The 14,796-nt window shown below is 59.6% G+C and overlaps 1 protein-coding gene across 2 annotated transcripts in view; it reads left to right on the top strand.

Annotated features, from left to right (window-relative positions):
* GLRX3 (glutaredoxin 3) overlaps positions 1 to 13,929 on the top strand; it is a 30,062-nt gene extending 16,133 nt beyond the window's left edge. For both annotated transcript variants that reach the window (XM_053922801.1, XM_053922800.1), the window contains exons 4-11: positions 309 to 510; positions 5,204 to 5,376; positions 5,600 to 5,661; positions 7,493 to 7,550; positions 8,882 to 8,934; positions 10,901 to 10,940; positions 11,025 to 11,117; positions 13,669 to 13,929. In XM_053922801.1, coding sequence (XP_053778776.1) covers positions 309 to 510; positions 5,204 to 5,376; positions 5,600 to 5,661; positions 7,493 to 7,550; positions 8,882 to 8,934; positions 10,901 to 10,940; positions 11,025 to 11,117; positions 13,669 to 13,719 — 732 coding nt within the window. In that variant the 3' untranslated portion in view covers positions 13,720 to 13,929. The remainder of the gene's footprint in view (positions 1 to 308; positions 511 to 5,203; positions 5,377 to 5,599; positions 5,662 to 7,492; positions 7,551 to 8,881; positions 8,935 to 10,900; positions 10,941 to 11,024; positions 11,118 to 13,668) is intronic.
* Positions 13,930 to 14,796: the final 867 nt, after the last annotated feature.

Below are 14,796 nucleotides of genomic sequence, written 5' to 3'. Positions count from 1 at the left end.
CGTGCCATTGCCTTCAAATCCACGGGCTTTAAAACACCACCTCTGTGTGGGATTTGATACTGGAAAACATACAGGTGTTTTCCTACGATGTTCCCAAAAAGGGGAAAAAAAACAGAGATCAGTCAATTATTTCTAAACTCGAGAAGCAGGCAGCTGGCAGTCAGATTCTAAACAGTTCTCTGATAACAGTGCTGACCCTTTACAACTGGGCTGGACGTGGGGGTGTGTGCTTGTTCATATTGCGGAGCCTGGAGTATCCAGGTGATGAAGGATGTCTCGCCTATTCTAAATGAGTTCTTTGACTTCAGAATTCTGAGAAAATCGACCGGTTAGATGGTGCACACGCCCCAGAATTGACCAAAAAAGTCCAGCGGCACGCCTCAGTGGGTTCCTTCCCGGCCGGCGGGAGCGAGCACCCCAAAGAAGACCTCGAGGTTCGCCTGAAGAAGCTGACGCACGCCGCCCCCTGCATGCTGTTCATGAAGGGGACTCCGCAGGAGCCGCGCTGTGGTAAGACGCCGCTGTTACAGCGAGGTTGCAGTGGGCTGTTGCCAAGATGGGGCAGCCAAGGGCCCGTGTGGTTTGGGGGGCCGTCCCAAATGTTGGGCACTGTGTTCGGGCACTTCCAGGAAATCAGAAAGGCTGGAAGCCCCAGGGGCTGCAGAGATTCGGGTCACGTGAATTCGTGTGCACTGCAGACTCGGAAGGTTGGCACCAGAAGGCATCTTAGAAACCGCCTGCCTCAGGCTCTTTGTGGCAGACTCACGTCCCCTAGGGCGCAAGGGCTGCTCCTCCTGGGAACCCAGCCGGGACTGGGTCCCTGCCGCGGGCTGCCGGCCCCAGGAGCAGGCTCTCGCTCAGTGTCCGTTACAGCTGCTCTGCCGCCTCACAGCACCGAGGGACTGTGTCACTCACCCCCTCACTGCCAGCTGGGGGCTCCTGGTCACTTAAAGATTCCCAGCTCTGTGGCTGTAGTCGCTCTTGTTTTCTGAGCCACGTAGATGGTTGTAACTGTGTCCGTGAGTTTTATGCTCACTTGGCCCTCTGGTATTTGGTGTGTGTTGTTCCTGTCACTGTGCCTTGTACAGCATTACCGTGCTGCACAGTCGAGCGCTGAACGCCTCGGCGGTGCTGTTGGGACTCTCAGGGCGCGAGTTCCAGCCACGGGAGGGACTGTGCGGAGATGAGGCGGCGCCACGGAGCGGGCCCTTGATAGGATCGCTGCCTGTCCGGGTGGCTTGGTGGAAATCGCCAAGCTTCCAGAGAAATTTAATGGTAAATTCTTCCCTGAATGCTTAGCAAATTGCATGTTATATTATGAAAAAGTCTAGTTTAAACATAAAGTCTTGTGGTGAGTCCCATCTTGAAAAGATTACAAATCATTCCTTTATCTCTCAGTTCTGCTCGAACACGCACCCTGCCAGGGCGGCCGTGACGGGCGGCCGTGCGGGCGGCCTGCTGCCCCGGTATTGGAAGGCTGACCCCGCCTGTCCCGGAGCCTGCCGAAGCTGGCGGCGGGCCGTCCAGGGCATGGTGCTTTCTCTCTCACGGAGGTTGCGCCTGTTTACTTTCTGCCATCAGGCCTGGAAATCATGTCTGGACCTCGTGCAGTGACAGCAGCGGGACTCAGCAGCAGTCCGGTCACTGCGTCTGGGGCACGGTGGCGCTGGCTGTCGGGGGCCACCCTGCGGGACGGGCGGCTGGGCCTGTCCTGCTCTCTGCAGTCAGACGGCAGCAGTCGCCCGTCTTTTGGGAACGATGACCTGGGGAAACCGGCAGCCGGTCTGACTGAAGCTGGGGGTGCTGAGGGGGAGTCCCAGGGCCCCCGGGACGGGGCAGGGCGGGGCTGCAGAGTAGCTGCAGCCTGACTCTTCCCTTGTCCTTTGCCTCGATTAACTGGGTGCAGGTCAGTTACCCTCCTGTGCCTTCGCTTCTTGCTCGGTGGAGGTGGGGTGGGGGCCTTCCTTGGCGATCCCTTCAGTTCAGATGTGTGATTATTCAGCTAGGTTAGCGTCATACTAGGAAATAATCATTTTCCTGCTTACCTTTCACTTCATTAGACTGAATTTGTGATGTGGTTATGGCCATTTTAGAATAAGAAAAGAAGCTGAAACACTTCAGAGCAATCTGAAACCAGAGTATTATAGATGTTTAGGTAATAAAAAGCCTAATTAGGGAATTAAAAGATTGTTAAATACAAAGGGGGAACAGTTTCATTCCATACAAAGCACTCAGTTTATTTTTTGTAATTTTTGTAACTGCATTGAAAGAACTCTTCCTTGCAGTCGCAGGCGACGGGCAGCACACTGCTGGTTTCAGAGGCGCGGCGCCGTGGTTAGACGGGCACCGGCAGCTGCGTGTTCATTCGGCTCCTCTGTCTCCCGACACTCGTTGCTGTGGCAGTGTGCCTTTCCCTCGTGGGTGGTGACGAGGTCGTGCTGCGGTGTGATGTCCTCTAGTGACACAGCCGCTGGAGGACGTGTGGACTCGCGTGGGGAGGCACTGCCCACGTGGACTCTGCCCTGGTCCGTCTGGCCTGTTGTGTGTGGCACACGGGACCCAGACTGTCTTTCGGCTGCTTCCCTCCTGGAACGCACACGGCTCCGCCCCCCTTCCTCTCTGAGCCTGTTCAGTGGCAGATGCTTTGCTCTCCCGTTGACGTGTTAGCGGTGATGTGTGGGCAGAGCCTCCTCTGTACCAGCGATGGCCATGGCCCCACGGCCTTGTGGGGCGGGGACTCGCGTGTCTGCGTAGCGCTCACGGGGGAACCTCTCTGGTCAGTGATGCCATCGCTCCCTCCGTTGCCCTTGCTGGAGGGGAGCGACGCTCACCTTTTACCTGTTGGCCCCCTCCCCCCCAACACACTTTCAGTCCCTCAGCAGACGTGGCATTCACGTGTCGCGTCGGGAAACCAGAGCCCTCTCAGGGTCTGCCCATCCCCCGCATAGCGCATGTCTCTGCCGCCCTCCCCTTCCCCGGGGCCCTGCCTGCAGAGCTGCAGGGGGTGACCTGACGGGGCACAATGGGGCCTCCGGGGACCGAGGGTCAGATCGTCCTCATGCCGGGCTCCTCGGGAGAGCTGGACAGGCGGGCCCGCATGTTCTGGGAAGTTGTCAAACAAGTACTGAGTTGCCCATCCTTTTAAGGAGGACAGTAAATCCTGGAACCTGCGGGTTGATGTAGTTTTGGGGGTTCTTTTATCCATTCTAGTTAACAAAGCTTTCAGCGAAGCAGCAGATGTCTGAGCCACAGCACAGAACTGCAGTCCTGCCCGGGTCTCACTTTTTCAGTCAGACGCAGAAACACCGCCAGTGCCGAGGGCCCTGCGGGCCCCACTGCTGTTGGCGAGGGGGCGTGTGGCAGGGGCTGTGGGTCACGGCTTCAGTCACGAGCAGGAATGACCACGGAGACAGAATGGCTCTGTGGCAGTTAAACACGGCTTTCCTGCTTTACATGTTGTTACTGCGTGCGTGTGTGAGTTTTCCTTTAAAAAAGTATAAATACTTTGTTACTGGAATCAAGCTTTCTCACTATTTTATTTTTAAGCATAACGTTTTCGGTCTGCCACTTTAAGCCTTAAAAATGAAACACCACCAATCTATCTTTCTAGTCTGCGTGGAATTGCCTAAAGCTACAGTGAAGCTTTTCCTCAGCCACTTACAGTAGAAACGAGTTAGTGGACGGGCAGCAGAAGGACCCTTGGCGCTGTGCCGTTAGCTGTCGACTAATGAGCTCCCAGACGCAGGAGGAGCTCCGCACCCGTGTCCTCCTGCAGGCTGCTCACGGGCGCGGCCCTTCGGCTCTCGGGAAGCGGCGCACGCGCTGTGAATAAGCACAGGGTCAGCCGGAGCGCGCTCACGGTTGTTTGTGTGGAAGACGATGGGGCGGTGGTGAATAACGCCATGAGAACAGGCTGTTCTGTGCGCTCATGGCCGGGAGCTGCTTGTGCGGCCCTGCACCTGTGCCCTCCCTGACCCCACAGGTGGGGGGGGGGTGGCGCTCACACACACGTCCGCGTGGCATCAGGGAGGGCCTGTTCTGGAAATAATCTCATACTGCATTTTATGGTTCGATTTCATTCACAGGAATTGCTGATGCTGTTGATTGTGTAGGGATTCGGAATCTGAGGAACGGGTTCTTTTCCAGACTGCCTGTTTGCCAGGAGGAGTGGGGTGGGGTGTGGTGGGGTGGGGAAGAGCGGAGCGGCAGGACGTGCCGGAGGCAGTTGGAGAATGAGCTTACAGAAAGAAAAGTACCCTCTTTTCGGTCAACACTAAGAGATTTATACCAGACCAATACTCACACTCTTAGTCTTCAGTCCTAATGTCCCCCAAGAAAGTGGTGTCCAAGTACAGACCGAGATGTGTCACTGAAGTGTAATAAACCCTGCAACACAAGGGCCCCTACGCTGCAGGGGGGGATGCGTAATGTGCACTGGGGAATGCAGACAGTTCTAAACGGAACCGTCCAGTTCTGGCGGCAGCTGAGGAAGAATAGCCCTCTGCGCCCCATTTATTGACAGCTCACTACCACGGCAGTGAGGGCAGCGAGCAGCTCAGTGTGCTGGCGTGCCCGTCTCCAACCGGCTGAGGCTGCTGCTGCCGCTGCCATTCTCGTGTCTCCTGTCAGACACAGTGAAGGCTGAGCCTGCTCAGGTGGACGTGCAGGGGCAGCAGAGGGCAATAGAAACCAGACCGCAGTGGGCCTCCGGTCTGGTCAGTGGCAGCTGGAAACCACTGTGGTACAGCTTTCCCCCCCGCAGTTCACAGAACAGCAGCGTGGAGGGTGTCCCGCTGTCCAGGTCAGCCCCCGTGAGCGCGCCAGCGCTGGGCCGGGATGTGGCCGTCCAGGGCTTGCCTGTGCATCCCCTGGGAGGATGGGTCCCAGTGACGGGCTGGAGGGCTCTGCCTTTCGTCCAGCACTGTTTGTCCCCAACAAAAAATGTGCCTGGTGAGGGCGCACACACACACACGCGCGCGCACACTTTTCAAGTTTTTAAAACTCACGAGTGTGTTAAAAAGTTAAGCCACGTCTGAGCATGGGGTGTGATTCGGCAGTAGATGCGGCGTTCTTGGAGTGAGTGCTCTCCCCGCGAGCTGTCCGGCCCTGCGTCCTCGATCGCTGGTGCAGGGGTCAGGGGGCGATGCAGAGCGCCTGCGGGAGGGGGAGCGAGTCCGTCCGTCCTTTCTTTTCCTGTGTGCAGGGTTCAGCAAGCAGATGGTGCAGATTCTCAACACACACAACGTCCAGTTCAGCAGTTTCGACGTCTTCTCAGACGAGGAAGTCCGCCAGGGCCTCAAAACCTACTCCAGCTGGCCCACCTACCCCCAGCTCTACGTTTCCGGCGAGCTCATAGGAGGACTGGATATAGTGAAGGTTAGACTTGGGGGAGGAGTCTGCAATGGACGCAGAGTCTGCGGTTTTTTGGCGCTGTCCAAGGGCCGACGCAAGTTCCTTCAAGTGTCTGCGCACACCAGCACGTCTGGAGCGAATGCGCGGTGGTTTTGACGGGAGGCTGAGCCCGGACGCCACGTGACGGTGTGACCAGGAAGCCCCTCATCACGCGTGCTTTCCTGACCCACACCTGTGTCCGTTTCAGGAGCTGGAAGCATCGGGAGAACTAGATACCGTCTGCCCCAAAGCTCCCAAGTTAGAGGAAAGGTGAGTGTTTTAAGAGTCCACCCTTCTTTCAGGAACTTTCTGTGACTGTCAGAGTTTGCTGCCTTTCTCTGTCGGAGTTGGAACGTGTCGCGCACACCAGGGCCATTGTCACACCGTGTACCATCCGACAGGCCACGCCGGCAGGGGTCCTGATTGGACCGGAGATGCTTTGTGTCTATGTAATGACTGGGGACCGGGGGTCAGTCACCTCTGCGTTTCGGAGCAGGGCCCAGCTGTCATGACGTCCGGGTGTGGTCACGGGCCTGCTCCTGGCACAGCCCTGGGCGACCTGTGTTGCCCCCGCGGGTCCCCCTGCCCGCCGCTGTCAGGCCCCTCGGCCCTGGGGCCACCACTGTGCTGCACCCTCAACCCCTGCCTACCTCTGCAGACTGCAGTGGGCACCGGTCGGGGGGTTTGGAGCTGCGGGACCCGCCACACCCGTTTTCTGAAGGGTGTCAGGCAGGTTTTAGACGTTCCGTCTCAGCAGCGTTCCGGCCCTTGGCCAGCAGGGAGACGGAGGGCTTTTTTCGAGATCAGCGTGAATCGGTGGGGAGGTGTGAAATGGAGGTCCTTCGGAGGTGTGGCAGCCTGCCTGCCGTTCACTGTTGGCACTTCCGTGTGTGAGGTCAAACTCCCGTCACTGTCTTGCCAATTAACATTTCAAGAATTTCTAAAACTTCAAAAACAAACCCGATTCACCTGTCCTTGATTAACAAAGTAACCCTTGTAAACAGCATTCCATACATGACAAGCCACCCGGTAAGTGGCACATTTTCCCTAATGATTTACAGCCTTTCCTGCCTTTCTGACGAGGACGGGGCGCTCTTGGTCCCTTGGTGACTCTGGGTCCTCACCGGGCGGCTGCAGGGGCTGCTGGACCCCGGTGAGCCCCTGTACCTCCTGTGCCGTCAGAACCACGAGGTGGCTGGTGGGGCTCTACAGGAAGTCACGTGCCATGCATTTGAGTAACAATGGACAGGGCTCCTGGTTCCAGGCAAGGTGGCGTCTGGATGGGACAGTGGGACCACCAGCTCTGCTTTTCTGGGTCCAGGCAGGTGGTCGCTAGGCGAGTGATCGGGACCAGCACGGTGGCGGTCCTCGCCGTGGCTTTTTTGCGGATTAGCTTGTCACCATCCACTGAAAGTGTACGTGACAGCTCTGTGCCTGGTCTGTGATGCATTCGTGACGGCTTTACTCCAGGAGGAGATCTGGAGGCACAGGTGACCGGGAGACACGGCCTGGAGGGTCTTCCGCGGCCCCTGCCACCACGGGCGCTGTCCGGGATCTGTTTGTAGATGCTAGGCAGTTGTGCGGGCAGTGAAGTTGCCGACAGCCGGTGCGATCTGGTTGTGAAATAGCCTGAAGTGCAGGTGCGAGCCTTTGATCCTCGCGGCTGGTGGCAGAGGCCGAGCCCGGGTTCAGCGCTTGCCGCGGGCGGCCTGGTGGGCCCTCGGCTTGGGTGCCCAGCCTCTGCTGGGTGCAGACGGATGCGTGGGAGGAGCACGGGAGTCCTGGCGGGCCCTGAGGGACAGCTCCCTGCTGACCTGGGCGCTAACGTTTCTTCAGAGCTGCCAGCTGACGGCTCCCACTGCACCCGGAGGAGCGCCGTCGCCTTAAAAAGCCACCCTGTGTCTCACAGCGGCTGCATTTACTCCACTGCCCACGGGGAGAGAGTGGAGTGGAGGAAAGTGCTGGTGCGTCTGCTCGTGTGGTGCCGCCCAGTGCTGCCAGCCCTGCCCACCGTCCCTCCCGTGTTTGCTGCCTGGAGGCGGGGCCGGGGTGGCACCTGCTCACCCAGTGGAGGGGCCTCACGCCGATTCTCTCTCTGCAGGCTCGCCGCCCTGACCAGGAAAGCTCCCGTGATGCTGTTCATGAAGGGAAGCAGACAGGTAGAGAACTCGCAGTGGCTCCTCCGTGACTGCTGCCAACCACACAGCACCTGCGGCGAGGGGACACTCACGGCATTCACCGCCAAGGCCCTCGGGTCAGGGAGGGGGCGGGGCCCTTGTGGTGCCCATGCAGAGTGGACAGTCGCCCCATGTTCCGGCTCTGCCCCCACGTCCCCCGGGTGCACTTGCTGCCTACAGACCAGCCTGTGCACTGGCCGGCTCTGAGCTGCTGCCCGTGGCTTCAGACGCTGCCCACAAAGCGCGGCAGGGCCACTGCGCTTCCCGAGCACGGGCAGCCTCCCGGTGCTCGGGGGGCGGCTTCGGACGCTCCCGTGGGAGTGTCCCCAGTGGGCAGAGCCCTGCTGCCTCCTGTGTGCACACAGGCCACCTGTGGGTGAGTGGGACAGTCGGGCATTTTTTTTTTTCTTTTCTGTGACTGTGTATTCCTGTTTCTCTTAAAGTGGGTCTTAGTGTTCATCAAGTTCTCCCAGGGACCACCCCGCGGGGTTAAGGACCACGGAGAGGGCAGACTCCTCTCTAAATTCAGCTCCATCGTGTGGTGGCGGTTCTCGGAGCTTTCCGGACCCAGCCTGTCCAGGGGCTCCTGGGGGTTGGCGGGGGCAGTGCAGTGAGACCCGTCAGGTCACTCGGGGGGTCATTTGTGCAGCTGCCGCGGGGAGAACAGCAGCACCAGGGAAGTGGAGTGTAAACCTCACCTGGTGTGGTTGCCGGTTCAGGGCCTGGGTCTGGGTCCTCTGGTCCCTGCGTTTACTGAAACAAGACGGGAGAAGCTGGTAATCCCCAGTACTGAGAAAGTCACTTTTCCCCCCTTTTTGGTGATTAGTTTTGTTCTCACAGCAGCTTTTCTGGAAGCCCAGAGAGCGTATGTTGGTTTGGGGAACAGAATTGTTAGCGCAGTGAAGGTGTTCACCTGGTGCCGAGTCTTCCCTCGGGGTGGGCGGGCCCTGGGCCCTGGGGACGCGAACGGTTTGAGACCCTGTGGCCCCAACGAGCGAGCTGCTCCAGGGGCCACCCGTGCAGACAGCTTGACAGTGGGCGGCATCTGTGTGGGTGCAGTCTCAGGCCAGCGCCCAGGTCGCCTCGGGGTCACCCGATGCCAGAGCCCCGGAGCTCGGTCAGGCCCTCCCGTGGCCACAGACCCGAGGGGTCTGGCTGTGCGCTGGGGCGACCTCTGGAGGGCTCAGCACCTGCAGTGCAGGGAGGGCGCTTCCCTGGCACGCCTGCCCTCCAACGGCGACAGGGCACCGGCCCAGCCGCACCGCGTGGGCCGTGGCGGGGAGCAGACCTTCACTCTCTCTTTCTGAATTTAGGAAGCGAAGTGTGGATTCAGCAAACAGATTCTGGAAATACTGAATGGCACTGGGTAAGTCGATCCTCTCTTCCCGTGGCGTGTGTAAGATATCCTGCTTCCCGGTCTGTGTCTGTTTGTTCTGCACTGGCCCACGACGGCTTTAAGTTGACCACGAGAGTTTTCTGGCCCCTAGTTTTTGGTAACAATGAAGTGACTATTTGTCTAGTTCCAAAAGAAAAGCAGTAACTCTCCTTTTACTAGGCATGATGGTATTTTAGGGTAAGTGAATTATAGGTTTTTCATTCCCCTGGAACACACACTCCAGGGTCTAAACAGCCTAGGAAGCCGATCAGGCCGTCCTGAGGTTGACTGCCTGCATGTGAGGAGGGAGGTCAAACGCTGGGCCCTTGCTTTCGATCTGCCCAGGGACGAGCCGCCCGGAGACGAGAACCGAGTGGTTTCTATGGTTAAAAACAAAAGCCCCTGTCTGTGTCAGTTACCCTTCCGTGTGCACAGCCGACAGAACCAGGACGTGGACGCAGTCAGCATGTGTTCTGTGGGCCTCGTCACGTGTTTGCCCATTTCTCACGTCCCAGTTCACAGCTGCCTTTCACATTGTCAGGGCGCAAACCACGGCCTTGGGTAGACTGCGCGGCCCTGTGCAGGCGTGGGGAGCGTCGTCTTCAAAGTGCTCAGACGTGGTTCTCGGGCGAGGCTGGAGGCTGTCAGCTGAGCAGCGCAGGTGTAGGTACAGCCTGAGGGACACAGCGAAGCGATTGATTTCTTCATGCGATGGTGACATTTCACCGAGCAGCACCTGTCAGTTTATTGTCGGGCAGGGTCTGGCCTGTGCCTGTTCGTTCTGCTGAGGACAGAGGACAGGCTGGCTCGGTGTGGTCATTATTTTTACAGCCCCTTTGTCTTTCTTCCCTCTGCCCCCCGCTCCACGGTGACACGCTCAGTGCACTCCTCCTCAGCCCCAGCCTGTCCCCTGGGGCACCTCGGCCAGGCCCTGAGGCCAGGACTGGGCCTGGGCCAGCTCCCCTGCTGGGGGGCGTCTCCGTGTCCGCTTTCTGCCCCGTGTCTGTGCAGCCCAGCCCAGGAGGGCCAGGGTGCCGGCTCCCTGGAGCTGGGGCTTCTTTGGGAGAGAGTGCCCGCTGCCTGCCCCCCACACTCCTCCACAGGCCTCTGCGGTTCTGTAGCTGAACTCACCTGAGCTTGCTGGGAAAGAAGCCCTGGCTCTCTGTTCCCCTCCTCTGCTCTGGCCCTTGTCTTTTCCTTGCCACCCCCAAGCCACTCGCCGTGAGGGTCCTTGTCCCAGGTGCATACTGAGGTGTGAACGCCCCCTGTGCAAGGAACCGTTGGGACTCTCATGACAGATGTGCCCTGTGCCCTGTCCTGTCTCTCAGGCGGTCCGGACTGGGAGAGCTGCCCCCCTCGGCTCACCCTGATGGAGCCTTACCTCATGTGGGCCCGTTTCTAATTAATTTTGCTCTTCCAAACATATCTTTGGTCCTTGCTGCTGATTTGACCTGTCCTGTGTCTGGACTGTTCCTGCCCCACGACGGTCCCTGGGGCTGGTCACTGGACACACGGTCTCCCACGGAGGGCGGCTCGGGGTTTGTGTGTGGCACTTCCAAGGCCAGCCTCTGGGACCGCGAGCCAACCAGGTCGCACTCCCACGGGCTCCCTGACCCCGTGGTGATTTTCCCGCCTCCTACAGAGGTGCTGGCTGCACTCAAGCCGCGTGGCGCTGTCCCTTGTGCTGGGCGCACTGGGAGCAGCGGACCGTCCCGTCGGCAGTGGGTGTCCCAAGCTAATGCTTCCTAGAGAGGCAGTCGGACAGACAGGTGTGTCCTGGAATGACCTAACTCTGAATAGTCCCGACAAACAGAAGCAAAATCACTTTTGTACAGTGAGTTTTGTTCGTGTCCAAATGATTTATTCGCTTTTCTTGATTATTTGTAAAACACAGAATAGGCTTTACAATTTTTGTTTAAAACTGGATTTCTGGTTGAAATGTTCTTCCTTTTTATAGTGTCGACTACGAGACGTTCGACATACTGGAGGATGAGGAAGTAAGTCCTGTGTCTCTGTCCTCTGCCTGTCTGCCCATCGCTCAGCCCGATGGGCCGGCTTCAGGGTTCCTGCTGTTCCCCTAGGTCCGCCAGGGGCTCAAGACGTTCTCCAACTGGCCCACGTACCCTCAGCTCTACGTGAAAGGGGAGCTCGTCGGAGGCCTGGACATCGTTAAGGTGGGTCCCGGTCTGCCCAGCACCCCGAGGCGCCTGACGAGTGGAGGTCGTTTCGAATGGGACCTCTGCGGCCATCCTTGCCGCCCACGTTTCTGGCCGCGTGGCCAGTCCCTTCTAGGCCAGTGTTGCCGTGTCTAGGGCCACCCCGTCTTGCCGTCCTCACTGCTCCCCCGGGCAGTCTGTGTCCCTCTCACGGTGGGGCCTCTCCCGACCCGACCATAGGGTCTTATGGCTGCCCCTATAGGAGCCGCCCACCCCCCAGGGAGGCTGCTGAGGCCCACACTCGGATGTGGTGTCCAGAGGAGCGGGCCTTGCGGCCACAGCCCGCCTTCTGTTGGTCTCGCGCTGCGCTGCTCCGGCGGCTCGTCCCTGTGTTTCCAGCTCTTCCTCAGCCCGTCCCCGCAGCCTGGGTGGCCTCGCACGGTCCGCAGTGCTCTGTGCTCTGCGCCCGCCAGGGACACTCCTGTCTGGGAGTCTCCCGCCCAGGGCTCCAGCTGCTGCCGGGAAGCTGCCCTGTGCCTTCGCAGTTACAGCAGTGTGATCGCCGAAGTCCTCCCCCTGGGTCTCTGCCTGCCTCGCTCCCGTGCCCGGGGGACACCAGTCACGGGCACAGTGGGTTAGCTCCTTGGAGGGTGAGCGGTCTGGAGAGGGAGCCGTTTACTACACGTCTTTGAGGGTACGTTTCCTTCCTGGCTTTGCTCCGAGGACACCCTCACGGGGCTGTAAATGGCGGGACAACCCTTCTGGAACTCAGACTGCGGGATCGAGGGCGCCCCCACGTGATGGCACCTGTGTGCTCCAGACTCACTGGTCAGCCCAGAGCCGCAGAGGCAAGCGGACCGCCCTGGCCAGCTGCAGTCACCGCGCTGGAGGGGCAGCAGTGTGGGTGTGTGGCAGGCCCAATTGGGGGCGGGCCTGGCAGGAGCAGGGCCAGCCCGCACGTGGCCGGGACTTCCTCGGAGGTACCATTTCTGACCTTCGGAGCAGGAAGCAGGGTCTAGACCCTCCTCTGTCACGTGGGAGGACGCCAGGGGGCCGAGTGAGGGCAGCGCAGCAGCCATGGCTTCGTTCGTGCCGGCCCCGGGGCGTGGAGGCTGCGCATGCGGCTTCCCCCTGCACCTGTCTCCTGCCAGCTCCCGGCCCCGCATCGCGCTTTTCAAGCCAGCCAGGGAGTCACTTTTCTAGTAAACTCTTCTTCCTGGTGGGAAGAAGGTTTAATTTAGTATTGTAGCTTTTGAATAGCCCGGAAGCAACGAAAATAGATCTGCATTTGTTATTTTATATATATTTTTACTTTTGTAACACACATACAAACGCCCCAGCCTGTTCTCTCGTCCGAGTGCTTTATGGCCCACGCCCTGGCCATTGGTAACTCGTGGGAAGACGGATCAATCAATTCCATTTACTCCTGCAGCTGCACTGCGTGGGCAGCGTCTCAGGTGTGTAACGGGCGTTTGCTCTGGGGCTTCCTGCTCACCTGCTGAGAGCGTGCGTGCTCGGAGATTGGTTCTTTGAGGAGGTACCTGAGCACAGGTGCACTGGGCCCGTTTCTCGCGGAGCCAGGCTCTTCATCTGCTGGGCGGTGGAAACACGGGGGATGTGCGGAGTGGGCCAGCCTCGTGGGCAGAGAAACTTGCCGCTGACTTGTGCGCCACACGCCCGCCTCGCCGCCACAGCCCCTCCTGCAGTGTTGGGGACAGAGCATGTAGCATAGGTCACCCTTTAAACTGCCGCTGACCACAGTTGTGTCTGGAGGACTTGGCGCCGGCCAGCCCACTGCTTTGGTGTGGCGGCCTGCGAGAAGCCACCTGTCGTCACCAGGGAGGGACACACAGGAGTAGGTGAGTGGTCTGCGATGTCACAGCTGAGAAGTCTGCGTGTCCACCTTCTGCCAGGGTTCTGCCACTGCCATTTGGGAGCCTGGGGGCAGCGGGGCCTCTGCTTGTCCCGTGGGGAGCAGGTCCCAAGACAGCCCTGAGGGGGCTGAGCCCGTGGGACGGGCCGTGCTGGCCCGTGCTGGCCTGTGGTGACCTGGCGCGGGCATCACGTTAGGTGCCTCTCTGAGACTGGAGAATCACCTTTGTTGTCACGGGTCAGACCTGACGGCTGTGCCCGTGTTTCGTGAAAGATGGCGCAGAAATGCTTCTGAACCGTTACATCTCTGATGGTTTCTGGGCTCTGTGTTCACGTTTACACACTAGCACTGCTGCCTTCCAGGGCGGCGGGCACGGTGGCGTGGCCCGCGGGTGTGGAGTGCGCATCGCCGGCACCTCGCTCTGCTCTTCACTCCGACTCTTCCCCCGTTCTCGCTCCGGTCCCCGTGGGAGGCTTCGCTGTTCTGTCCCGGCCGCCCTGCGTGCTAGTGCGCAACAGCCCGCTGCTTTTAGACGCCCGTTCCCTCAGTGTTGGGGCCGGGCCCTGCGGCCCACGGTTCGTGTGGCCACGTGTTCAGTTTGAGGGTTTCCTCTGGGTTTCCGTGGCCCACGCACCTGTAATTAGGTGGTTTTCTACACGGACACACACACGTTGCTCTTTTCTTCCTTCTGTGCAGGAACTGAAAGAAAACGGTGAGTTGCTGCCCATGCTGAAAGGAGAAAATTGATGACCATCACACGTGGCCTGAGTGTGGGAAGTGCCTCCTGACAGCGGAGCAGCTGTGGCCAGGCTCCCCCACCCCGGACCTGAGGGGGCGGGGCTTCTTCCTGCTCCGCCCTGTGCGCCTTGTGCGCTCCAGGGGCTGTGCTAAATACACGTATGTTACGTTTTTCCACCAAAAATAGAATGCAATAAACACCCTTGATTCAACGAAAAACCCTCGTGCAGAAAGGTGTCTCTTTACACAAACGTGACGTAACGGACTCACTTTAAATCTGCTCTTCAGGACGCAGCGGGGCCCTGGCAGCAGAGCCTGTTGAAGAGAGAGTCCTCAGAGGGCAGAGAGTGGGCTGGGGGCTGGTGGTTCACGGCGGCACACAGAGCTGCTCCCGGGCTGGGTGGCTCCCCCCTCGCCAACTCACGGACCCCTCTTCTGACGGCCTCCCTGAGCTCGGATGTGGGGCCTCACAGAGCCGCCGCGGGGTGGGCAAGACCCGGCTCAGGGAGTGGCAGCAGCGTGCTCCCGGAACACCGACGGACACCTCACAGCCAGCCCTCTCCCGTAGCACACGGGGCGGGCAGCCGGGACAGAGCTGGGTGTCGCTGGTGTGTGTGTGTGGCATCCCCGCTCACAGGTGTCGCGTGGGCGGTACTGACTCGGCCTTTGCAGCGGTCGGGAGCCCCTGGAGATCCGTGGAGAGCTCCGCACGGTTTTGACCCTGAGTCAAGTGACTGGAAGAAAGAGTTGCTCCAGGGGCCTCTGTCCCACGTGCCATCCGCAGGGTGGCTGGGTGCCCCTCCGTGCCACTGAGCTTTGGGGAGCCTGTGGCCCTGTCCTGGCCGCTGTGTTTCCCCAGCATGTTGTCTGGTGGTTAGGGCTCCACGGAGCTGCCTGGCGGCCTAAGGGGAGGGTGCAGCCCACGGCCACTTAGATAAGAGACAGGAAAGGCCCTGCCCGGTGGTTGGTGGTTCTGCTGGTCGTGGGTTCGATCCCCAGTAGGGGCACATGCCTGGGTTGTGGGTTTGGTCCCCAGTTGTGGTGCGTATGAAAGGCAACTGATGGATGTGTCTCTGTCTTCCTTCC

Source organism: Desmodus rotundus, chromosome 4, assembly GCF_022682495.2.
Source record: "Desmodus rotundus isolate HL8 chromosome 4, HLdesRot8A.1, whole genome shotgun sequence".
NCBI lineage: Eukaryota > Metazoa > Chordata > Mammalia > Chiroptera > Phyllostomidae > Desmodus > Desmodus rotundus.
This window is presented reverse-complemented; position numbering and strand designations above follow the sequence as displayed.